At 41.7% G+C, this 13610-nt stretch overlaps 1 protein-coding gene and 1 pseudogene across 2 annotated transcripts; one reads left to right on the forward strand and one right to left on the reverse strand.

The window, feature by feature from the left end:
- Positions 1 to 11251: 11251 nt before the first annotated feature.
- LOC308078966 (histone H3.2-like) lies at positions 11252 to 11663 on the reverse strand (the record flags this gene model as incomplete). The annotated part of the gene is made up of 2 exons (XM_080420303.1): positions 11252 to 11556; positions 11639 to 11663. The coding sequence occupies 2 exons, from the start codon at positions 11661 to 11663 to the stop codon at positions 11252 to 11254; spliced, it is 330 nt and encodes a 109-aa protein (XP_080276429.1).
- A 1099-nt stretch (positions 11664 to 12762) lies between these two features.
- LOC308078969 (histone H2A-like) lies at positions 12763 to 13145 on the forward strand (annotated as a pseudogene). Its single transcript has one exon. The product of its transcript is annotated as a histone H2A-like (transcript).
- The last annotated feature ends 465 nt before the right edge of the window (positions 13146 to 13610 follow it).

Here is a 13610-nt window from a genome sequence, read left to right on the forward strand (position 1 = left end):
TTTCAATACAAAAGTGTTTTTTTTTTTTTTCTCTTTTACAATGTTAATAGGTGCCATGGTGTCAGTTTCTCTTTTTTCGTGCGTCCAGAGTTCTTTGTCTTTTAAGTTTAGTTTGGATTTGTTTGAAGACCACCTCTCCCGAGATGGCCTCCTGGTGAATTACCATGGCACACCTGGTTTTCCACAATTTGTTAATAACTGTGCAAATAACAGTCCAGTAAAAATCCTGTTCTACGGCAGACACTTTTTCCTCAAAAACCCCATACATGGCAGCAATGTAATTAATCTTAAATTTAAAACCAATTTGTGGCATTTTCCCCCACACAAAGCTAGATCTCGGACAGTCTACCAGCAGGTGCTCTATAGTCTCATCTGCACCACAATTTAGTATTGGGCATTTAACAGTTCAAACGAAGCAGCTCCACTTGACTACTGCTCGTACTGCTAGTCTCCTCACAGAGACCAGCCACATGACGTCTCTCTTTTTCTCGGAGATATTTTTACTACTAATATTTTTAATACACACCCGCTTTTGACTTTCATCAAGGTATTTGTAGGGAAAAATGCCACCATATAAATCATTAAATATCATACCATATATACATTTACTTGTCATTTCAGCCCAGTCAATATTTAAGTGTGCAGAGTTTGACAACAGATCACCATACATAATTTTAAAATAAGGCCCTGAGCTCCTTGCCCGGCCCTTCTTTTTGGTCCAGCTCAGTGCCTCCCCTATCCATATAGCCCTTCGTTTAAAACCAGATGCTATGTGTTTACAAAATGAAATTTTTAGTTTAAGTCCCAAATCCACAGCCCCAAGGCCTCCATATGTTTTACTCATATATAATAGGTTTCTTTTTGTAACTTCTCTAGTGGTTCCCCATATGAAATTAACAATTGTTTTTTTTTTTTTTTTCAGTGTCTGGTCCTTAGGAGGAAAAATAGTTGCCAAAAATAACAGTTTTGCCAAAACATATGTTTTTATAATTATTATCTTTGTTCCATAACAACATGACTTATTTTCCCATTTTTCTAATTCATCCTTTATTTCTTTATCTTTACAATCCCAGTTCTTTTCATAACTGGAATTATTGCAAATTTAAATGTGGCTTTGTCTTGCCTCGTCCAGACATGGTTGTATGCGTTGTAGATTTTAAGAGAACTTAAGTGAATTTACGTGCAGAAAGCCTTGTTCATTTATCTGTATTCTGAGGACGTAAGGGAAGACAGGCAGACCTCGCTGCGCGGGGCGGTGCCAAAAAGCCCGCTAACCCCCCCCCCCCACACACACACACACACACATACACACACGCGTGCGCGCATGCACGAACACACGCGCACACACGCACACGCTCACACACACACACACACACACACACACACACACACACACACACACACACACACACACACACACACACACACACACACACACACACACACACACACACACACACACACACACACACACACACACACATTCCCATTTAGCTACTGCACAATGAGATCATTTTGATGATGTAGAGGTGGACCAAAGGGTTAATTTTTATACCATACTGTATCTGATTTGGAACTATATCAATATGTGTGAAATATTTGGGCCGGATGTGGAAATGTTTATTACATTTGCACTTTCTGGATAATTAAAATACATTATAACTTTTTATTTGTGGATTGCCAACAAGGGCACATGCAGAATGTGTTATTAACCATTTGTATTGCTCCTTCCACTTAAAGCGGCACTATGCAACTTTTTTATTTTAATGAATACATTTTAATTTAGTCAATCTGTATGGTAGAGTATGGTAATACAATATAGGTATTGACTCCAGCGGTGGGGAGGGGTCCCCCCTTGCCGTGGCTACAGAAGAACCGTCAGGGAGTCAAATGCTGGAACCTGAGACACAAGGTGAATGGCATGTGAGTGTTAACAAGCAGAAGCGTCAGCCGTCACCTCTGTCAAATGTGGATAAAGAGCACAGAAGTAAATGAATTCCTGTATAGTGGGCACGCCGGAAGGGGTTAAATAGTGGGGTGACAGTGATGACGTCATAGTGGGCCAAGTGGTGACGTCATGACTCTCACGTTCCGTTTTGGTGTCGCTCCAAATAGCGCACACATGTAACCAAATGGACCAGGGACACCGGCTTTTGTGCATGGCCATGGGGGCTGAACTTGACCACCACTCGGTCTGCTCCCCCACCCACTGCGTCGCGGGCATGTACGTTTTTTTGCTTAATTAATTCATTAAATGACCATAAAACAACATTAACAACATTCTACCCATCCTTCAGTGTGTCCCATGCATTATTAATAATAATAATAAAAAAAACTGTGCACAGCTGGACAAACTGCAATAATATTATAGCCTAATAATAAAATACCTATACCATATAGAAGAGGTACTTTTACTGTGTTGAAATGGAGATTTTTTAACTACTGACTACCAACTGGAGGGCAGAGCTAGAAACCTGGTCACTTGTGAAGTATCCCCTGATTGTGTCTTGTGCACTTAAGCTGCATGCCTACTTGAAAATAATAAAATCCAAGTTTAGAACTCGTATGACTGACTCACATCTTAATGACTGCCTCAGACTGGCATTCAATGACTGCCTCAGACTGGCATTCACTAAGTATCAACCAGATTTCAAATGGCTTGCAGATAATGTGCAGTCACAGCAGTCTCATTAAAGGTCGGCTAATCCTGAGAGTATTGTATCTGTCACCATATCTGTGCAAATATATGGTCATCGACTCTGGAGTCAGGGATTCTCTTGCGGTCAATGTTGATCTCCTCCTGCAGATAGGCTACTGGTCATTGATGAACTTCATGATGGGCTGCCAGCAGTAGAATGGACGTGGATGGGGAAGAAGCGCGACAGAGTGAGCCCGTGTAGCTGCAACCAGCTCAACTTTAATTGTAGCGTTGTAGATTTTATAGCAGCTAAATGCCAGGTGTCGCTTTCTATCTTCATATCGCTGGCTTCCATTGAAAATGAATGGTAGTCTGTAACTTTGTAACTACCAGTGTGGATGGAAAATTATGTCCAGGACACACTGACAAACAAATATTTCATGATTCTCTAATAAATGTATGCAGATATTAATGCCTGCGTGAATCAGGTGTGTTGTTCCACAATGGTTTGTGTTGTGGGTGACATCAGAATAGAGCTCTGGTCAACTTATATAAGATGATGCACACATCCAGGAACATCTGTAATATATGAAGAGTGGCTGAGAGAGACATATAAATACAGCGAGGAACTCAGAGACACAGGGACGGGGAGACAGAGACAGAGACAGAGATAGAGGAAGAGAGAGAGAGAGAATGTTTTGCTGGACGTTACCCATGAAAAGAGATCCCATGCGTCCGGAAAAAAGCCATCTCGAGCCACTTGCTTGTGCTGCTGAACCAGCGGGGGACAAGGTCTACTACTTCGGAGGGTACTATAACAACAAATCCTACACCATGGATCAGATTGATGTGAGCGTCTTCAACACAGTGAATTTACGCTGGATGAGGTTTCCCCCAGTGACACCGAGAAGAGGAGGAAGATGTCCTCTTGAGGTTCCCTCCATGCGCTGGGGCCACACAGCTGTGCTGGTAGAATCTATCATCTACATCTGGGGGGGTATAGTGAATTGTAAGAGAATACGTTATGCCGGACATCCCGCGACTACCATCACAGGGGACTACTCGGACAACGTTCTTTATAAATTTGATGTTGACACCCACAGATGGTTAAAGCCCAAGATTTCTGGGGTTGTTCCTGCAACGAGGGCCGGCCACTCAGCCTGTGTCTTGGCGAAGGTCATGTACGTGTATGGAGGATACGACGACCTGACTGGATTAACTAATGACATCTACAAGTTGGACACTTGTAGAATGGTCTGGTCTTTAATTAATACCAGAGGCACCCGGCCACCTTCTTCAGAACAACAGTCTGCCACCATCATCGGGACAAAGATGTTTGTATTTGGGGGCTCTGGAGGACAGGCGGAATGCTACAACAACATCAGTGTGTTTGACACAGAGACCAACTGTTGGATGACCACTTCTTCTGCACAGCTTCCTTCAGAAGGACGTTGGGGTCATTCAGCTTTTGCGTACAGTGGAGAGCTGTACATATGTGGTGGTTTCGTCCTCAGCATGACAGTGACAGTATGGAAGTTCAATGATCTGTGGAAGTTAAATTCTAAGACTTTCTCTTGGCAGAAGGTTGAGCCCAAGGGGATAGGCCAGAATTGGAGTTCTGGTAAGTGCTGTTGCATGGTAGGAGATCGTATCATACTCTTTGGAGGATACAGAGACCATGCACAGCCCATCTTACAGATCTTAGACTTAAGTCCTAGTCTTAAGATGATATGCAAGCTAGCAGTTATTCAGTATGGTCTGCAGCAATCGGGACTCCCACACAACATCAGGTGGGAACTGGCAGCCATGACAACAGGAACAAAAAGAAAACACCATGAAATGAATGAATGAATTAATTAATTAATTAATACATAAATAAAGCTTACCATAAACAAAATGATTTATGGACAACTCAACCCAGGCTTTATAGAAGTGTGCAAGCCCATAGGTATCACACATCCCACTGATAAGACGGGGTGGCGTGATTTTCAGTGATTCCCCCCCCCCCCCCCTAAAACATGATCATCAGGTATTATGGTTATACTATGAGGACGATTTTTTTTTAATTGTACATAAAGTGTTAAAATTATGCTTTTATGTGGACACGCCTCCAGTTCATTAAGTATACCTGGTTCTCACCTTAGCACCTCCCACCTAACCACAAGACCACCCATCTGTCCTAGTCCCTCCTCCTCATGCCCACACCTGTTGTGTTATGATAATGAGGGGGAGGGTATACTTCTACTGCGTCATTAAAGCGCTGTTTTTCTATTGGCACGTTTGACCCTCAAGGTTTCAGTCTCCAGGAAGAAACTCAAAATAGTCAGAGAAGACATAAAACAACATCAAAACATCACCAGGGGGCTTAATGAAGTTCTATCAACCTCATAGACACATGAACGACAGAAAAAGTGCAAAACCATGGCACCACCTCACCACCTCTAATACTAAGTCAGTGAATACTAAGTGAATACTAGTCAGTGAATAAGTGAATGCTAAGTCAGTGAACAATACCAAGTGAATACTAAGTATTCACTGACTTGGTATTCACTTAGTATTCACTAAGTAAAACCTAAGTCAGGCCCCCCACCGGAAAATCTAATTTTTCAGAGTCTAATGTTGGCAGGTGGTGTGTGTGTGTGTGTGTGTGTGTGTGTGTGTGTGTGTGTGTGTGTGTGTGTGTGTGTGTGTGTGTGTGTGTGTGTGTGTGTGTGTGTGTGTGTACTCCATCAGTATGTCAAAACCGCTAGCATCGGAGATCCAGAGTTTAAGTGGTTGCATGGTATATACGTCACGGACGCATCCCTTGAGGTTTTCAATACACAGAAAACTGGCGAAAGTGGCCGTTTTCATATGTTTTGGTCATTATCTCTGGAACAGAAGGTCCAATCTGCTCAGTTCAAAGCTTGTTGAATGCGTGACTTTGAGGACATTAAGCACACAATGACACATTTTCGTGTTATTTTTTTTTTTTTAGGGGAGGCGAGATCTTAGTTGGGCAGTCCTGCCTCTACAGTGGGTACGCCACTGGTCGGTGCTCGAAAAGACAGTGATGTCACTGAAATGCGACAACTTGTCTGTCTGCTGTCTACCCTCTGCTGTGTTAACATTATGGGTAACTCGTTAAAGTGGCAAATTAAATGTGAAACACACAGTGGCGTAACGCAGAATCGCGGGGCCTCCCCGCGGGAGTTTCACGTGAGGCCCGCGCGTGCATGTGCGTGCACAAAAAAATCTGGTCTAATTCGGGTCTAATTCGGTCTAATTCGGGTCTAATTCGGGTCTTATTTGACCAATATAAATCAACTTTTTTGCTGTAAAAATATTTGTATCAGCGCAGGCGGGGCCCCGCCTGCTGGTGGCCCCGCCTGCTGGTGGCCCCCCCGCACCGCAGCACTTGCTGCCCCTCCGTTACGCCACTGGAAACACATCAACTATTAAGAAAACAAGAAGATATGTTGACAAAGACACTCCATACATGATTTGGAAACATATTTTTATTAGTGTGGTTGCCCTAACAGGGCAACCAGACTATAGTAATCTTCGCACTTTATTATTATTATAGATAAACTTTATTTCAAACCGCATCTCCTCCCACAGTTTATTTTTCCCAATTTAGTGCCATATGTCAAAATGACCGGCCTCACCGGGAATCGTGCGCTTGTATTTTGCTAAGAGATTGGTTGCATAGTTTTATTGATATTGATTTATTAGTGCATTAAATGTCCCCATCCACTTTAATGGAAAAGTGAAAAAACTCAAATTCAAGTATTTTTTTTTCTCAGAAACCGTAAGAGCTAGAGTTACCAGATTTGGAGGGAAGGTTCATAATTTAGTCCGAAATTTAAAATAATCACACTCATGATTGGTTGCCTCATGGTGGCGCTATAACAGCCCACTTTACGTTTTGGCCTATAACTCTTGAACCGTAGGTCCTAGAATAAAAATATTTCCCCCCCTAGATGTCTTGGGTCATGACACAACTCCCCATATAGGCCACGCCCATTTGCGTCAGGATAGATTTTCCGCCATTTAGAATTTTCTTCAAAACACACTTTTAGCTCCTTTTCCTTCAAATCTTTCCACAAATCGGTACACGTGATCTATGGACCCATGCAATAAATATGTCCAAACGGCATTTTGATAGTCCTTACCGTTCGTCCGTAATTGGCTTCCAAAGTTAGTGGGAGGGGCCCGTTTTACAAAGAATGCCAAAAATCACGAACGTCCGGTCAATCCCAAATTTAAATCACATGCAGTGTTGGAAAGTAACTAAAGTAATATGTAACTTAAAGTAATATTATTACTTTTTCCCAGTAACTAGTAACGTAACTAATTACTTTCACGTTTTGAGTAATATTATTACCTTTACTTTTTTTCCAAAAGTAATTTATTACTTTTTTTCACGAGCCTTGGTGGTACTCTGGGTTTGAGTGTGTTTATTTGATCCTGTGTTGTTTTTGGTCAATTGATATAATGGTAGACTGGTTGGGATCCAGTTGCTATGCAGGCTGCTTGCTGATCCGGTCTAGAGCGGATACGGAAACGTTGCGCACTTGTCTATGTGTGAATTATCAGCTGCGGAAGGGCGGGCCTTAAACTGGATCAAACAGTGTTGCCATGTCTGCTTATTATAAGCGACTTGTTAACCAATGAAGACGCGCCGTAAGCTTGTAGGTTGGCTATTTTCAATATATATATATATATATATATATATATATATATATATATATATATATATATATATATATAGGTCACTGACTGTGGCATATATATATATATATATATATATATATATATATATATATATATATATATATATATATATATATATATATATATATACTATGGGAGCCTTTTTATTTTTGTATTTTATTAGAATACATTTTGTTTAATAAACAACAGAAGTTGTTCAAAGATTGTGTCTCATGATGAGTCATTATCTGTTTGAGCCCAGGTGTTTGATAATACATTTAAATTACTTCCAAAAAAGTCCTTGCGGTCTTGTTTCCATTGAGGTCCTTAGTATTCAATTCATAGTCAAATGGTTTTCATTTAGTCTGTAAGTTATGAATTCATACACAGTAAAAGTCTTAGTGTTAATATAATTGAAATGAGTGTACAAATAGAACCAAATGGACCCGTCATGTGTACAGAACACTTTTCAGAGTTAAATCAACAATGAGGATTTTACAATGTAGGCTGCAGAAAAGAGAAAAAAAACAACTGCTAATGTTGAAAATGCAAAGTCAGACTTTTGGGGAGAAAGGATGCAATTACTGGGGGCGAGAAAAAAAAAAGTAACTAAGTAATAAGTAACTAGTTACTTTTGGCAGGGAGTAATAAGTAAAGTAACTACATTACTTTTTAAACAAGTAATATGTAATAAGTAACATATTACTATGTTGTAGTAACTATTCCAACACTGATCACATGTCGAGGGTGGTTTACTCAACAAATCCCCAAAAGCATTTCCACTTTGATCCATAGGGGGCGCCACAAATGCTCAAAATGTAACCGTTTGATGCAAAAACCTTATTTTGGGGGGATCAATCCTCTGACAATGAAACGCAAGTGATCTCAGGAGTGAAGTGACAGTGTAATTTGCGCAGCCTCCGACGGTATTCCTCCCAGCGTATTCCTCGAGTCCCGGCGGCAGCGACCCGCGACTCGCGTCGGCGCAACCACACTTTGCAATTGCCCTGAATTGCGACACGTCTAGTTAGTGTGGTTGCCCTAACAGGGCAACCAGACTATAGTAATCCTTACATTTTATTATTGTAGATAAACTTTAGTTTAGACCGTCTCTCCTCCCCCAATGTCGTGCCATATGTCAAAATGACCGTCTTGACCGGGAATCGTGCGCTTGTATTTTGCTAAGAGATTGGTTAAATAGTTTATTGATATTGATTTATTAGTGCATTAAATTTCCCCATCCGCTTCAATGAAAAAGTGAAAAAACTAAAATTCAAGTATTTTTTTCTCAGAAACCGTAAGAGCTAGAGTTACCAGATTTGTTGGGGAGGTTCATAATTTAGTCCAAAATTATTGAAAAAATAATTAAACTAATCGGCCACATGGTGGCGCTATAACAGCCCCCTTTACGTTTTGGCCTATAACTCTTGAACCGTAGGTCGTAAAATCAAAATTTCATTTTCCCTAGATTTCTTGGGTCATGACGCAACTCCCCATATACGCCCATTTGCGTCAGGAAGATTTTCCGCCATTTTGAATTTTCTTCAAAACACACTTTTAGCTCCTCCTCCCATATATTTTGTCCAAATTTCACAAAAATCAGTACACATGATCTCTGGACCCATGCAATAATCTGGACCGAAACAGAATTTTGATAGTCCATACCGTTCGTCCGTAAATGGCTTCCAAAGTTAGCGGGAGGGGCCCATTTTACAAAAAAGCCCACAAATCACGAACAAAACATCCAGTCAATCCCAAATTTGAATCACATGTCAAGTGTGGTTTACTCAACAAATCCCCAAAAGAATTTCCACTTTGATCTGTAGGGGGCGCCACAAATGCTCAAAATGTGAAAAAAAAAGATGACGTCTTATCAGACTAAATGCATGTTCCTGCTGTTCTACAGGGGTTAAAGGCATTTTATATAAATATACACTTAAGACACACTATATCAATATAATCCCCATGTTTATGCCAGCCCCATGCTTACGCCTGATTAATACTTTGTTGTTTTCAGTATTGCACTGAAAATAGCAGATCTGCAAGCTCACAACAAGATGCATTGTAGAGCTTGTAGATCTGCTATTGTCAGTGTGTGACACTGGCAGACAACAAACTATAAATCATCATTTAGAGAAAGCCAAGAGAAAGGCATGTTGACTGTATGGTGACTTGATCAGTCCATGATAGGCAGTTTGACCACTATGTAACAGTGTGGTTCTCAAAGTGGGATCCTTGAATAGGTTCCCCAGCAAAATCATTTTGACCCTTATGAGCTTTAAAATATTTTTTAAACGTACAAATCTTGTATTGGGTCCATGGCACAAAATCTTATGTATGTGTCCAAATGCATATTACTACGGCACTATAACATTAATCCTTGCACCATCTAGTGCTCCTGTTTCATTGGAAAAGCCACCACTAATAGTCTACTTTTGAGTAAGTTTACATATTTCAATGTATATTGCTGCTCATTCTTGATGGTCTAATGATGGGCTTATGTGGTTATAGCGAATAGGAGTATGGCAAAGTACATTTACTATTTTCCCCCTCTACTATCCTTAATTATGTGTTAAAGGACAATGTTTCTACGATGTATAGAAACCAAAGCTTTCACTCTTGTGTAACCTATGCAAGATGTAACAATACAAATCTTGAATCTCAAGTTGACATATGTCTTTATGTTTACTTTACCACACTTCTGTTAATAATTAATGCAGAGATAGACTGATGAGCTGAGATAACAATTTACCATTAAAACACACTCATTCACACACCAACTGGTCATCAGGAACAGTTAGGGGTCCAGTGTCTTGCTCAAGGACACTTCGACACTAAACCCAGGGTGAGCCAAGGATCGAAACGAGAACCGTCTGGTTCCCAAGCAGCCGCTCTACCTCCTGAGACACTGCAGCCCCCCAAAAAACACCACAGCAACAGTAAAGCAATGATGGATAACTGTTAATCAGACAGATAGACAGGAAGATAAACTAGTAGACAGACAGACAGACAGACAGACAGACATCTGTATAGAAAGATACTGTAGACTTGGACACAGACACACTGAGAGACGGATAGATCATCACAATATAGACAGATGCATACAGGCATACAATACTCACCAGAAAACAGGCCTAGGAACACAGCATAGTGGAGATTCATATTGTATGTGTGATGGTGTAAAGATAATGTCAAGTATCAGCATCTATCTGTAAAGAAAGGATATGGCCTCGTCACTTCCTTAGAACGCCACTCTACACGTCCTCTGTGTGTGTGTGTGTGTGTGTGTGTGTGTGTGTGTGTGTGTGTGTGTGTGTGTGTGTGTGTGTGTGTGTGTGTGTGTGTGTGTGTGTGTGTGTGTGTGTGTGTGTGTCTGTGTCGCATCGTGCTTTAGATGGTGGATTTAACATTTTACAAGCGTTCTACAAGCGATCAGCAGACGTTGTGCACTTGTAGATCAGCTATTTTCAAATAACCAGTGGATATAGGTTTTAAGTGTATGTTGATGCCATCATATGAACACATTTTGCTGGGGACCCCCTTGATCCCCTCAAGGACCCCGGATCCCACTTTGAGAACACTTTGAGGTGTAGCCTACACCACACGCATGCACTCACCAACCTGTGCATTATATGATTTGATTTCTATTTGGATGTCTTCTAGCTCACTGGCTAATCTTCCAATTAAAACAAATTTCAAAACCGTCTTCATTAAAAACATACTATTACATAGCATAGAATAGAAGGATTGGATCAAATCACAAAGAAGCCAAAGCTTATTTCCATTGTGGTCCACTCTAAAACACGTACGTGTATAGTGTCCATGCTGCGTTACACATAAGAGGGAAATATCTCTTTATACAAGTCAGATGGGTGGCTCTTAAAAGAGCCGTTTTGGGGGACAGATAGTCAGGCGAGTTTAAGCACGCTCTCCACGGATACGACGGGCCAGCTGGATGTATTTGGGCATGATGGTCACCCTCTTGGCGTGGATGGCGCACAGGTTGGTGTCTTCAAACAGACCGACCAGATAAGCCTCCGCTGACTCCTGGAGAGCCATGACGGCGGAGCTCTGGAAGCGCAGGTCGGTCTTGAAGTCCTGGGCGATCTCCCTCACCAGGCGCTGGAAGGGCAGCTTACGGATCAGCAACTCGGTAGATTTCTGGTAACGACGGATCTCCCTCAGAGCCACAGTACCGGGACGGTAACGGTGAGGCTTCTTCACTCCTCCGGTTGCTGGCGCACTTTTGCGAGCTGCCTTGGTGGCGAGCTGCTTCCTGGGGGGCTTTGCCGCCGGTGGACTTACGAGCGGTCTGCTTGGTTCTTGCCATGGTTTCTCTTACGACTGCGTTGAGATGGAAGATGTTGATATAACCCAGACTGCTGTCTTTTATTAGCAGCTCTGAGACGCCGTCTTTCTCTGATTGGCCAGTGGTCAGGAACCTCCTTTTTGGGGGAGGTACTACACGTCGCTGGTACTGATTGGAGGGGAACTCTTACAAACTTCTGTCTGTTAGTGTAGTCAATACTGGAGCTGCTGTAGCTAATATTAACCCTAATACTACTGTACTCAAATGCATTGTTGTATGATATGGGACATAGAAATAATACACACTTATACTTGAGTGACACATGACAACATGGCACATGGATAAATGTTCTGGTGCATAAGAAGCCAGGAATAATAAACAGGTATGTGTTAATGTAAAGTGTAATGTCTTAGTAATACAAGCATTAACACTCATCCAATTCACAACATATCCATGTGATCAAACATAAAGTGTCAACTTCTCAAACAGGACAATTATTAATCCTAATTTTCCCAAGTTACTCTAAAGTCACAGTGAGGTGTTTTAAAATGTGCACATCATTACAATGGACCCTATTCACAGCAGCCATTAATTTATGTTAATTAAATCATACTTATTACTTCTTGTTGCCAATGCTACTTATTATGTACTATACATGCATGTTGGTTACTTGTACTTATTTAGCTTGACCACGAATAGAGGTTGTTATATTAATAGCAATATTATAAAGATGCCAGGCTTAATGTTAATCTTCTCCCACTGTCCTAGTTACTTATCACTATTATGATAGCATCATGTATTTATGGGACCCTACTGTGTGTGTCGTCTCTGATCGTCCTCATTGGAAATCACACTGTGTAAGAGTGTCTGATAATAACTGTTTAAACTGAACATTGACTGAGACGCCGTCGTTCTCTGGTTGGTCAGTGGTCAGGAACCTCCTTCTCTGGAGAAGAACCGTACGTCGCTGCTTGATTGGAGGGGAACTCTTACAATCTCAACCGTTTATGTGATTGGTGGGGCGCTCTCAGACAGTACAAAGTTGAACATATAAAACGTCTTGTGTTCATCTTCCCAACGTACATTACTTTATAGTATATCTGTAGAAATAACGTGCATCATGAGTGGAAGAGGGAAAACCGGTGGAAAGTCCAGGGCCAAGGCTAAGACCCGTTCATCTCGTGCCGGGCTCCAGTTCCCTGTGGGTCCTGTCCACAGGCTGCTGCGTAAAGGCAACTATGCCCAGAGAGTCGGTGCCGGAGCCCCGGTCTATTTGGCGGCTGTTCTCGAGTACCTGACCGCTGAGATCCTGGAGCTGGCTGGAAACGCTGCCCGCGACAACAAGAAAAGTCGTATCATCCCCGTCACCTCCAGCTGGCCGTCCGCAACGACGAGGAGCTCAACAGACTGCTGGGTGGAGTGACCATCGCTCAGGGCGGTGTGCTGCCCAACATCCAGGCTGTTCTGCTGCCCAAGAAGACCGAGAAAGCCGCCAAGAAATAAATCTCCTTCATTCGAATGAACTAACCCCACAAAGGCTCTTTTAAGAGCCACCCACTATTTCAGTATAAAGAGTCGCTTCTGAAACCCTTTTATATATTCCAACACCTTTTCCCAACCGTATCATACAACGTAATGCACGCGTCCACTATTCATAATTGGTAATTTTGTCACTAATACCTTAATGCCAATTTATCTTGGTAATGCGCTGACAATGTGACTGCGGTATTGCGTTATTATTGTACAGTAGAATGAAACGCACTACCGGTCCGGTATTTATAATACGATGAGCTATCCAGACATATCAGACCTAGATATCCACACATCTGAATCAGATAGTTTGAAAATACATGACCATTATGTTTATACATAGGTACCTGAGTTATGTGTAGGCCTATTCTGCCCTGACAAGGACCTGAGTAAACAGTGTTACTTGTATGGAATGACAATAAAACTCCTTGCACATTT

This window comes from Gymnoscopelus braueri (genome assembly GCF_963280865.1).
Source record: "Gymnoscopelus braueri genome assembly, chromosome: 22".
NCBI classification, from domain to species: Eukaryota; Metazoa; Chordata; class Actinopteri; order Myctophiformes; family Myctophidae; genus Gymnoscopelus; species Gymnoscopelus braueri.